Source organism: Mauremys mutica, chromosome 11 (assembly GCF_020497125.1).
Source record: "Mauremys mutica isolate MM-2020 ecotype Southern chromosome 11, ASM2049712v1, whole genome shotgun sequence".
NCBI lineage: Eukaryota > Metazoa > Chordata > Testudines > Geoemydidae > Mauremys > Mauremys mutica.
In genome coordinates, this window is record NC_059082.1 from 7,198,454 (window position 1) to 7,210,665 (window position 12,212).

At 46.9% G+C, this 12,212-nt stretch overlaps 1 protein-coding gene across 4 annotated transcripts in view; it reads right to left on the reverse strand.

Annotated features, from left to right (window-relative positions):
* The window catches only part of ANKDD1A (ankyrin repeat and death domain containing 1A), a 29,675-nt gene that overhangs the window by 17,149 nt on the left and 314 nt on the right, over positions 1-12,212 (reverse strand). For 2 of the 4 annotated variants that reach the window (XM_044980736.1, XM_044980734.1), the window contains exons 2-4: positions 5,176-5,279; positions 2,836-2,934; positions 2,127-2,225 (exon numbers count right to left, since the gene is read on the reverse strand). In XM_044980736.1, the coding sequence (XP_044836671.1) occupies positions 2,127-2,225; positions 2,836-2,934; positions 5,176-5,279 (302 nt within the window). Of the gene's footprint in view, positions 1-2,126; positions 2,226-2,414; positions 2,770-2,835; positions 2,935-5,175; positions 5,280-12,212 lie in introns of those variants that run through there. The other 2 variants (XM_044980735.1, XM_044980737.1) reach the window with 2 other exon arrangements.

A 12,212-nucleotide genomic window follows, 5' to 3' on the forward strand; every position in this document is an offset into this window, starting at 1 on the left:
AACCGATGTGCTCTGGTCCAACGGAGGTTGATTTTTAAACACACCTACTGCTGATTTATTAATACAGTAGAACCGCAGAGTAATGAACACCAGAGTTACGAACTGACCACTCAACCACACGCCTCATTTGGAACTGGAATTGTTAAACATAAACTACTAAAAAAAGTAAAGGGAAAGCAGCATTTTTCTTCTGCATAGTAAAGCTTCAAAGCTGTATTAAGTCAAGGTTCAGTTGTAAACTTTTGAAAGAACAGCCACAGCGTTTTGGTCAGAGTTACAAACAACCTCCATTCTCCAGATGTTTGTAACTTAGGGTACGTCTATACTACCCACGGGATTGGCGGGTAGTGTTCAATGTATCAGGGATCGATTTATTGCGATAAATCGTCTGGATGCGATAAATCGATTCGCTAATCGACTCCCGTACTCCACCTCAGCAGGAGTAAGCGGCGTCAACGGGGGAGCCATGCCAGTTGACTCGCTGCCATAGGACGGTCAGGTAAGTCGAACTAAGATATTTCAACTTCAGCTACGCAAAGTCACGTATCTTAGTTCAAACCCCACCAGCTAGCGTAGCCCAGGCCTCTGAGGTTCTGCTGTAATATTGTCCGCTTCTATAGCATTTTCCATCTTACGCTTTCAAAGTACCATACAAACCTGAACTGATAAAGCCGTATACACTTTTGCAGCAAAAATTATTATAGCCATTTTACAGATGAACCTAGGTGCGAAGAGATGATCAAGCCATACACTGAGTCAGAGTGAGGAATAGAACCTGGACTGCTACTCCCCCACTCCAACCATTATAGCGTATCTCCTCTCTGGAATTAGTACAGAATACCAATAGCTGATGAGAGGGACTAAAGCAGCTAATAATGGTAGTGAGTGTTGCAATATTTCTTCCTAATGCCATGTGAACCTTTCCCTGCATTACACAGTCATGGGAGTTTACAGCATGTGTTTATCATAGACCAGGCAAAAAATGTACAATCACCACAAAGAAGCCATCCCATCACGATAATAAACTCACTGTCTATCTCTAGCTGTTTTGTACAGTTGCCATAAAAATGGCTCACGTCTTCTGATTTCATCGTTAGTAAAAGATCTGTGTTCTCTGTTGTGCAGGCTGGGTGTATTGGCTTGTGGACATCTCTCATCAAAAATACAAGTTCCCAACACACAGACATGCCAGTTTCAAAGGTTTCCGACAGAGATTAGAACAGCTCCAAACTCGGGAGACCACTTCAACTCATTTAGGTTTAATCCCCAAAATTCCCTGCAGCCTGGCTATAAAGTCCACTCTCCTGGCCAGATCCTTCTCAGAGAGAAAGGAGTCGAATGTCAGATATCGCAGAGGGAACAGCAGCTACTGGAATCACTGGCTGCTGCCCCTGCCATGTCACAGGAGGTAATAACCTTTAACTATCCATCTCTTACAGATGCTCCTGCGTGTCACACCCTCATTACCAGAGCAGTCAGAGTGTGCAAACACCATAACCGTGACATAATGTAGCATGAATTCATTTTATAACACTCCTCTGGGAAGTGACCTTCCTTCAGCAGGAATGTCATGTACACAGATGGCTTAAGTCTGGGTATGGGGGAATGCGGCAGCAGCAATACGACATCTCATCACTTCTCTCAAAAGCAGTGATACAGCACAGAATACGGACTGTCATATTCCCCTGGGTTTGCTACACATATTCAACTGCTGAGAGATCTGGAGGAGTTTATTGCCCATGGCAGGGAGGAAGGGCTGTAGCTCGATTTAAGCCCATGGATATATTCTTCTTATAATATTACAAAAATGAACTATAAGATCTGAACACCCACAGAATCATGTAAGAGGAGGAGTAACGGCACTAGAACTATGAGACAGATGCTTCAGAAGACACTGGTACAGGTACAAGTACCACGCCCAAAAGCAACAGTTTCCTCTGTGCAGTGCTTACAAGGGTCAGGTTTTCTAGTCATTTCCTGGTTCCTGCTTTCTCAGCACTCCCAGGTTTTCCCCACTGCAATTACACACAGGAGACTAGTTTGAAATTCCCCCTTGCCTCTCTCTCTCCCTGTCACCTACTGGCAATGAATAGCTGGCGTCAGGACGCATGAGGAAGCTGCCTCACCTTATTGACACAGTTGATCTTGGCACCGGCGTTCACGAGGATTTGAAGAACGCGCAGATGGCCAAACCAAGCAGAGAGGAGGAGTGCGTTCATTCCAAACTGTGCCAAAGGAAACAGAGCCATTTCCACCCTTTCTGTGATAGCCCTTCCCTGCCCCGCCCGCTCCCCCAAACATTGCAGCAGGTCATCGGTCTTCAAAATGCCAACGGCAATTTGAATGGAGATAAAAAATAAATAAAATGTTTCAGTGTTTTCCCCATTTTCTGGCCCAGTTCCCTGTCTCCTCACCAGGACCTCGGCTCTGGGTGCGAGCTGCATCAGTGACTGCTAAGCAGCCTTTTTCCTCTAGGCTGGCATCTCATATCCACTGGCAGAAAGTTGTTCCCATCTGCTGGCTTGGTTTGCTGGGCTCCATTTGCTATCTAGCAGACCAGCCCCACAAACCACCAACCGAGCTGGTCCTCCCTTGCAGCCTGGTTCACAGCCTCAGCAGACAGGAGAAGGATTTCATGGACCCTGAATGACCTTCTCACCCCTAGTGCTTTGAGACACAGTCAGAAAGAAGCTTGCATGGCTGATGCCCATGTTGTCTCCAGGGCTGCTGATCCCTTGCCTTCTACCAGCACTACATTCAATGTAGGACAAATCCCCCGGCCCCAACCTCTGCAGACAACCTGCAACAGGCTGCAAAAGAGAGTCACGCTCCTACACTGTCTTTGTCGTCCACTGGGACTTCATGCTCCAGCAGCAGCCGCACGGCTTGCTCGTTCCCGGCTCCAGCGGCCCAGTGCAGAGCAGTCCTGTCTGTCTGGAAAGGAGGAAAGGGAAAGGTAAGGTGGATACAAGCACAAGGTGAAATCCCAGTGCAGCGGAGTCAATGGCAAAACTCCTATTGCCTCCCACAGGATTTCACCCACAGTGCGTATTCACGCACCACAATGCATCTTGCACCATAGGGTACTGTAATGAAACGGAGGATGAAGGGCAAGTGGACACCCTGGATTTTGCAGGTTCAGGGCCAGACCCTGGAATCTAAATGCAGGCAAAGCTCCCGTTGCAATGCAAGGACTGTAGGATCGAGCCACTAGGGCAGGGATGGGCAAACTATGGCCCGCGGGCCGGATCCGGCCCTTCAGGGCTTTGGATCCGGCCCGCGGGATTACCCCTGGTGGTGCTGCGGGCCCGGCGCTGCTCTCAGAAGCAGCCCCCGGGCCGGGAGGCAAAGCGCTCCATGTGCGCACGCAGAGCCCTCTGCCCCGCCCCCAGGGGCCGCAGCACTTCCTGGAGTGGCGTGGGGACAGGGCAGGCATGCAGGGAGCCTGCCCTGGCCCTGGTGTGCGCCACTGCCACCCCGGAGCCACTTTAGGTAAGCGGCACCGGGCTGGAGCTCAAACCCCTCCTGCCCCCCACCCCCCAACTTCCTGTCCTAAGCCCTCTGCCTGTACCTCGCACCCCTCCTGCACCCAACTCCCTGCCCTGAGCCCCTTTCTGCACTCCTGTGCATTCCAACCACCTGCCCTGAGCTCCCTGCTGCACCCTGCACCCCGTGCACCCCAACTTCCTGCCCTGAGCCCCATCCTGCACTCCGCACCCCTCCTGTACCCCAACCCCCTTCCCTGAGCCCCCTCTTACACTCTGCACCCCTTCTCTGCCCCAATCCCTTGTCCTGAGCCCCTTCCTCCACATCCCGCACTCCACCCGCCCTGCCCCGGCCCTGCATACAATTTCCTCACCCAGATGTGGCCCTCGCCCCAAAAAGTTTGCCCACCCCTGCACTAGGGTCTTTGGGCCAATATAGCTCTATGCTGTGAGGAATCTAAGTCTTTGTTTTAAAAACAAGCATGAGTTGGAAGCAAGTAGGACTAATGGTAAATGCATCAGATCTCTCTGAAGGGAAACAAAGTTAGGGACAATCTCAACCTACGGGCTTCAGGGATAATTTTCCCAAGCATTTCTGTAAATATTTGGGAGGGACCCATTTGTTCATGCAGAGCCCCATCCAGTGAGTGAGTACAATGGGTTCTCGTGCTCTGGAATGGGGGCTTGGGCACATATTGGAAAAGCCCACCCATAAAAGGAGTGGTACCGTCCAAAGAACAAGGTGCTCAGATTCTGCCCTGAGGAGAGCTATGGCAGCACCTGAATAGAGGGATGGATGGAACAAATCTTTACGTATGGCCACAAGTCTGAATTCCTTGTGCACCAAAATTGTTTACAGCTTTCAAATCCTTTTAGGCCACGTGCCGTGGGGTGTTTGCGCCATGCATGCTGTGAAAGGGTTAATATGGGCCCAAAAGGCCAATTATCCAGGCTGGGTGCTCCTGGAGGATGGGCCAGTCCCAATTAGAGATAAAGCCCAGCTGGGTGAGAGGGAACTAGTTTTTTTCCCACCATGAAAAACTGGGGGAGCCCAGTTGGCAGGGGGGAGCCCAAGATGTGAAGTGAGGTGGAGTGGAGAGTTTCCTCTCTCTGGGAAGCAGCCCGAACAAGGCTGAGAGGAGCAGACAGGCTACTCCAGGGGGTGAGCAGGAGCCTGACTAGGGCCAGGGGCCTTGAGCAGCCATAGTCTGCCTGAACCCTTGAGTGAGGGGAAGAGGGTGCCAGCCTCTGAGCCCACGGGGTTCACCAAGGCACAGAAGCCTGTAGCTAGACAGGCGGCTGGCACAGAGCAGCAGCAGCATGTCTGTGACAAGATGGCCGTCAACTGAGCCCAACGGGCTAAAGGTTTGGTTCTGTTTACATGTGTTAGACTTCGGTGAGCTGCAGTAGGCCAAAGGACAATGGGGGAAACTGAGGCAAAGATGCTGCAATGCCACATCCAGCCAGGAGGGGTTGCGCTGGGGCAGCAACTTTGATACAGGGAGCAATGCATTGAAGAATGTGCTCTACCATTGACTACTTGGCCCTGGGTTGGTGCTTTTACGCTTTGCCCAGAGGAGCAACTAATGAGGAGAGTAACGTTTCTTTTATGTCTGGAGACACAGTTTGGACACTAACTGGCTGCAGCGCCGAGAGTCCCCGCTGCAGCTAGAAAGCAAAAGGCACCTACATTGTTTTTGGCTTTGACATTAACCCTTGTCCTGATGAGCTCTTGCATCCTGGCTATGTCGTTCCGCTTTGCTGCATCGTGGAATTCTTTTTCTGAATGAAGCACTGAAGCATGAGAAAAGACAAGACAGACAATACGGTAAGTGGTCATGCTGAGCAGAAGTAAGAAGTAATCACTGTTCCTGCTGAATGTTTCCTGCATCTCACTCACTCATTATAAATGGGCTTTAGGAACGATAATTCACTGGCTAGGTGTCTACCTCTCCTATTGCCTGCTGAAGTCCCAGCCCTCCAGACTTCAGTGTGTGCACAGTGTTGCTCCCTGCCTTCTCACATGTACAGAAGCATGAATGCGTCACCCCAGTCCTCTTCCAGCTCCACTGGCTTCTCATCCATTTCAGGAGCCAGGCTGAAATTGCCTTCCTGGTTTCAAAACCTGCCTCACGGGCTTGCTCTTGTCTATCTTGTCTCTCCACTGCCCTTTGGCTCCCACTGTCAGTCAGCACTAGCCTCCTCTGTCCCTCCATACAGTCTCCTCCCTGTAGGCGCAAGGGCCTTCTCCCCTGCAGTTTCTGCCATGAAGAACACGTCTCCCGTTCTTTTCAAACCTCAGCTGCAAACACATCCTTTCTCTCTTTCCCACACATCCCAATCTTGCTCTCCCTCGGCTGTTGTTTGTTCCGTCACTCTGTAATTGTCCTATTACCTTCATTTTGCTGCGGGGGAAACTGAGGCACAGAAAGCTCATGTGGTTTGCCCAAGGTCACCTCAGCAGGTCAGCAGTAGAGATGGAAATAAGCCCCCTCCCCTCTTCATCCCTAGTCCCATATCTCCGCTATAACCCCACGCTTCCTTTTCTCTCTGTTACAGGAAACGCAGCTAATAACACATTAGTTAAGGTTATCTGACACTTCCCATTAGAAGACCCTGTTTCTAATTGCTTATAATTTTGCCAAACTTTTAAGAGTTTAGGCTGAAATATACTGGGGAAAGTTTCAGCACGAACAGTCCAGCTGCTCTGAGAAGGAGATTGGGGCCAAAAATACAGTGTTTTGCCCACGTTCAAAAAATTCTTACAATCATTTGATTGAGAGCCTCTAGTGCCTCCATGCTTTGGAGCAGGGGCTTGAATTTGGCAGAGGGTCACCCTGGTGTCAGCGATGTGCCTTTGAATGTGATCATATACAGGAACTCCTCACTTAACGTTGTAGTTATGTTCCTGAAAAATGCAACTTTAAGTGAAACGATGTGAAGCGAATCCAATTTCCCCATAAGAATTAATGTAAATGACGAGATTAGGTTCCAGGGAAAAAATTTTCACCAGACAAAAGACTATATTTATATATACACACACACACACACGCACGCAGTATAAGTTTTAAAGAAACAGTTTAATCCTGGTACACAGTGATGATTGTGAAGCTTGGTTGAGGTGGCGCAGTCAGAGGGTGGGATATTTCCCAGGGAATGCTTTACTGTTAAATGAACTAGCAATTGACTGAGCCCTCAAGGATTAACTCTCACAACACTCTACAAGGCAGCAGAAAAGGAGGGAGGGCAGACAGAGACACACACCATGTGTGAGAGAAAAAATGCACATTTCCCCATCTGAAAAGTAAAGCCACTTAACTCGCTCCTACCGCTGCAGGATTAGTGCAGTTATTCTTAGCAGAAGTGACATTTGCTATAACCATAGTCTATTAACATATTTAAACACTAGTCCCTGCCCATGCTAGGAGATACATAAGGAACCTCTCTATACTATGCAATGCTGCTGACTCACGTTCGCCCTAAAGCAGTCACGGCACAGGATCGACAGCCGCGGCTCCCCCCGTCGACTCCGCTACCGTCGCTCACCCTGGTTGAGTTCCAGAGTCGACGGGAGCGCGTTTGGGGATCGATATATATCGATCCCCGATAAATCGATTGCTACCCGCCGATCCGGCAGGTAGTGTAGACATGCCATTCAGAGAATTAGGGTATTGTCCAACGAATAATAGGATGTTAGACAATCCAGCATGGTCCCAACAGCTGGCCCTGAAGTGATAGTCAAGGGAGAATCCTAGACAGTAGTTAGAATGAACACACAAGTGAGGGATCCCGGAAGCCCTTACTCAGGTAAATTATCCTTACTCTCCTGGGCGATCCTAATGACTGTCATGGGATTACCTCTGTACTAGGACTTCTCAGGCATGACCTGCTTTGAAGAATTGGGCATCACCTTTGGAAATAAAAAAATCTAATTTATACCTTGCTCAGAACTAACTGTCAAGTCATACTCCTTAGTTGTTGGGAATGTCAGAATTTCAGATGGACAATGTCATTTATGATTCATTCTAGTCAATATTTGTTCAGGCGTCACCTAAAAACTCATCCCCGGCTCTTAACACCAGCAAGTTTCTTAGTCTTGTCATTTACAGCACTATATCTGTGAATGGATAAGAGTTCTTGGACTCCTGCTTTTATTGCATCCATTAAACAGTTGGCTATTGCTGTCTGTTATATAACAGAAAAGGTAAGAGAACAGATGTTGTCAGACACTACAGATAAGCAATATTGGTATTCGTCACCTACCATATGTCACCATTACATGTGTAATAGAGTATGTAGTTTAATGCCTTTCATAGAAAGCTATGAACAACCTGACAATGAATGCAATAAAAACAGGAGTCTGGGGAAATGTACCTGCCATTATATAATGAAACCAATAGCAACAAAACAGCAAGTGTATCTGTATGTTAACAGGGTTACCTTCATCCTCCCAGTCCCTTCCCATCTACACCTATACCTTGATATGACGCGACCCGATATAACACGAATTCGGATATAACGCGGTAAAGCAGTGCTCCGGGGGGGAGAGGAGGGGGGCTGCGCACACTGGCGAATCAAAGCAAGTTTGATATAACGCGGTTTCACCTATAATGCGGTAAGATTTTTTGGCTCCCAAGGACAGCGTTATATCGAGGTAGAGGTGTATTTATTAAAGCAACTTGTCTTACATTAGATTATAAACACTTTGAGGGCGGGGGTGATGTCATCTGATACATTTGTACAGCACCTAACTAGTGGGGTCCTGATCGGCGCTTTTGGGCATTACTGCAATACAAGAAATAAACAGGAACCGGCCAGTTTCAGTGTTACAAACTAATCTTCAGTGTCTGACAGCATTTGAGGGGAAAGTTTGAGAGATTTCCAAGTCACACATGAGAGAGACAGACAGTGCCCTACCAGCGAAACGGCTACAAACGTGTCAGAAATTGGTTCCAAATCAATTTAGCATATGAAGAACTTCAGCTTTCTGGTTTTGCTTATTTTGGGGCACGACGAAACCCTTTTTTTATGAAGCAGCGTGATCTTCAGAGCTATGCTTTTGGGGAGAGAGATGTAACGTGGGCAAATCATACCCTGTGTAAGGAGTTTGCCCTCTAACCCCATCTCGCTTAACTGACTGTCAAGCCAAAGAGATGCACAGCAGGGCAGATGGCGGAACCGGACGGATGGTTTTGACCTGACAAATCAGCTGCATGGATGAGCGCCGGGGGTTTTAAAGGCAGATGATAATGGTAGCAGGGCCGGCTCTAGGCACCAGCATTCCAAGGGGCAGCATTTCTCAAGGGGCGGCACTCCAGCCCTTTGGGGGCGGCTCTTTTTATTTATTTATTATTTTTTTTTGCTTTGGGGCTGCAAAAAATCTGGAGCTGGCCCTGAATGGTAGAAATGTTGGGCCAAATCCTCAGTGGCTGTAGATGGCTCCATTGACTTCGCTGCTGTTTTACATCAGCTGAGGGTGCATAGTGAATGCTAACACACTCCAACTGCAAGAGAGCTTCAGCTTTAAAAATGCTCCCATGCTAACTATATATATACACATTAATATATATAGTATAGTGTGTGCCTACATCTATATATATGGTGTGTGTATATGTACTCTCTCTCTCGATTATATTATAAACCTTGCCAAGATTTTACATCAACAGAGCCACAATTAACACAAAGCTGAACGTGGAACAGTAGTATCCTGGAGGGGATGGCCCTGCTGCTCCCATTGAAGACAAGGGGAGTCTGGGCACTAGCTTCAATCGTCCTAGAAGCAGGATTATCCCTACCCTGTTAGATCACGTATGTCAATGAGGCAGTTGTTTCCATACCACATGGGTATTTCACCAAAGTGGCAATACCAGCATTACTTGGAAAGATGGGGGTAGCTTGCGTAAATTGTTAATGCTGCTGATTACACATAGAGTGCCCTGCTGCAGATGTTTATTTCTGTATATCAGCATAAATTCTACTGCATCCCAGAATTCAGTAACTCAGGAATATGAATTCTGTTATCCCAAACTATGCTCAAAATAATCTGAACAATTTAACATCAGTGCACTTGCAGAAAGCTTATTGGGCAAGAGATTTTGAAAAGCAGCCAAGGAAATTTGTGGGCAAACATGTTAAAATAACGATCTTTGTTTTATTTAAATCAATGAAACACAAAGAAGATCATTTATTGCTGTTACTTCAGCTTTACAATGGTATCATCACTCCATGCTGTGCTTAGAGGGATCATAAATTAGGATGTGATGACAATAGGATGATGATTGTTATTAAATATACCTTCACAGAAGTGCATGATGCTTTACAGAAAATAAAAAACAGAAAAGATCCCTATCCAGATTTTACAAAGCCTATGTATTAATAGAATTTTCTGAGGTTTCTTTAGTTCAAACCATCACCTGCTTTCCTGGAGACCTAAGATCCAAAAGCTGACACTGACTATAAATAAAAATGAAAACTGACCAGTTTTGTTTCAGTAGCCAAACTGAGAGAAATGCAAAAGTAAGGAAATAAAATAATTGTCCAAAGTAAATTAGATGCTTAAAATTCTGTTTCAATCGTTTAATGTTAGTCATATGAGTGAGGAAAATTTAAAACTATAGTCCAAATCACACTTGCCTTATTGTTTATGCATTGAGAATGATCTCAAAATCAATCCAATTCCATATAAAAGACATATGCAATTCCCACTTGCTACAATGGGGTGAATTAAGATTTGAGTTTCATTTCTTCCAAATTTCCAATCTAATCGTCTGTGGCTTTCAGCCATACCCTGAGTGTTACTTTAATAACTTGGAGTGTCACCGTTATTTATAATGCATGGAACACGCAGTGTCTACAGGATGTTCTACAGAGCTCATAGGAGCCCAAACAGGGCCTGGTTTTCTAACGTTTCCTGTAAAAATAAAATATTAAAAAAATAACATCCCTGATTTCACCCAGTGGGCCAAATTGCCCTTCATCACCCCAGTGTACAGGAAAAGCTAGAGCTAAACCCTTGACTCTAAAGGAAATAGTGCAGATTTATGTTGACATAACTGAGGGCAAAATTTGGTCCAGAACGGTTTGAAGAGCCATTCTGAAAGAGCATCAAAAATAGAAACTGCAGGGGAACTCCTGCTCTGTAAAACTCATCCTAAATCCCTAGGGACTTCAACATGCAAACCTGATTTACCTGGGACACATTCAAATACTAGGATGATGGGTGCTATAGAAAACCCTCAATAATGGATTTACAAATAATGACAATTCACTTCCATTTTCTACAGTCTAATGACAAACAGGAACATAATAATAATAAATAAAAATGGTATCACTTGCACAGCAATCCCTGGGCTTATTTTCATGTTCATTCATGTATGAATGAAACCCAAAGGGCAGGCTTCTTAAGTAATTTCCAGAGTCTCAACTTTGGCAAAGTTCCCTTTCCCACCTAAAAGACTAACAATAGTTTGTGTAGGAGTGAAAGAGTCCATCCTCTTCCAAATGGGTTTTATTTTAAGGTAGTTTTAAAAATATTTGCCTTTCCTGATAATGACGGGTTCACCTCCCCCATTTTTATTTGATTTTGTGTGTGTGTGTGCACGCGTTAGCTGAGTGTGTCTGAGTGATCTTGCTGAGTGTGTGTGAATGAGTGTGCGAGCTGGCTGAGTTCCTCTGTTTGTGAATATGAGTGTGAGCTTGCTAAGTGTGCATGCGTGTCTGTGTGAGCTTGCTGAGTGTGTGAGCTTGCTAAGTGTGTGTGAGTGAATATGATTGTGTACTCTTGCTGAGTATCTCTGTATCTGTGGGCTTTCTGAATGTGTCTGTGTACGAGTGTGTGTGCTTGCTAAGTGTGTCTGTGTGAGCTTGCTGAGTGTGATGGTGTGTATGTGTTTGTGTGAGCTTGCTGAGTGTGAATGAATATGAGTGAACATGAGTGTGTCTGTGTGTGAACATGAGTTTGTGCTCTTGCTGAGTGTGTGTCTGTGTGGGCTTGCTGAGTGTGTCAGCAGGTATGTGTTTCTCTCTGTGAACTTGCTGAGGGTGTCTGTGTGTGAAGATGAGTGTGAGCTGGCTGAGGGTGTCTCTGTATCTGTGTGAGCTGGCTGAGGGTGTCTGTGTGAGAACATGAGTGCGAGCTGGCTGAGGGTGTCTCTGTATCTGTGTGAGCTTGCTGAGGGTGTCTGTGTGTGAAGATGAGTGTGAGCTGGCTGAGGGTGTCTGTGTGTGAACATGAGTGCGAGCTGGCTGAGGGTGTCTGTATCTGTGTGAGCTGGCTGAGGGTGTCTGTGTGGAACATGAGGGTGTCTGTGTGGAACACGAGTGTGAGCTGGCTGAGGGTGTCTGTATCTGTGTGAGCTGGCTGAGGGTATCTGTGTGTGAACACGAGTGTGAGCTGGCTGCGTGTGTGTGCTCTTGCTGAGGGTGTCTGTGTGGAACACGAGTGTGAGCTGGCTGAGGGTGTCTCTGTATCTGTGTGAGCTGGCTGAGGGTGTCTGTGTGAAGATGAGTGTGAGCTGGCTGTGTCTGTGTGTGAAGATGAGTGTGAGCTGGCTGAGGGTGTCTATCTGTGTGAGCTGGCTGAGGGTGTCTGTGTGTGAACACGAGTGTGAGCTGGCTGAGGGTGTCTGTGTGTGAACACGAGTGTGAGCTGGCTGAAGGTGCATGTGCGTGTCTGCACGTACGCTCCATTGAGCCATGCCCCGTTTCCCATCCCACCACCCCCGTCCC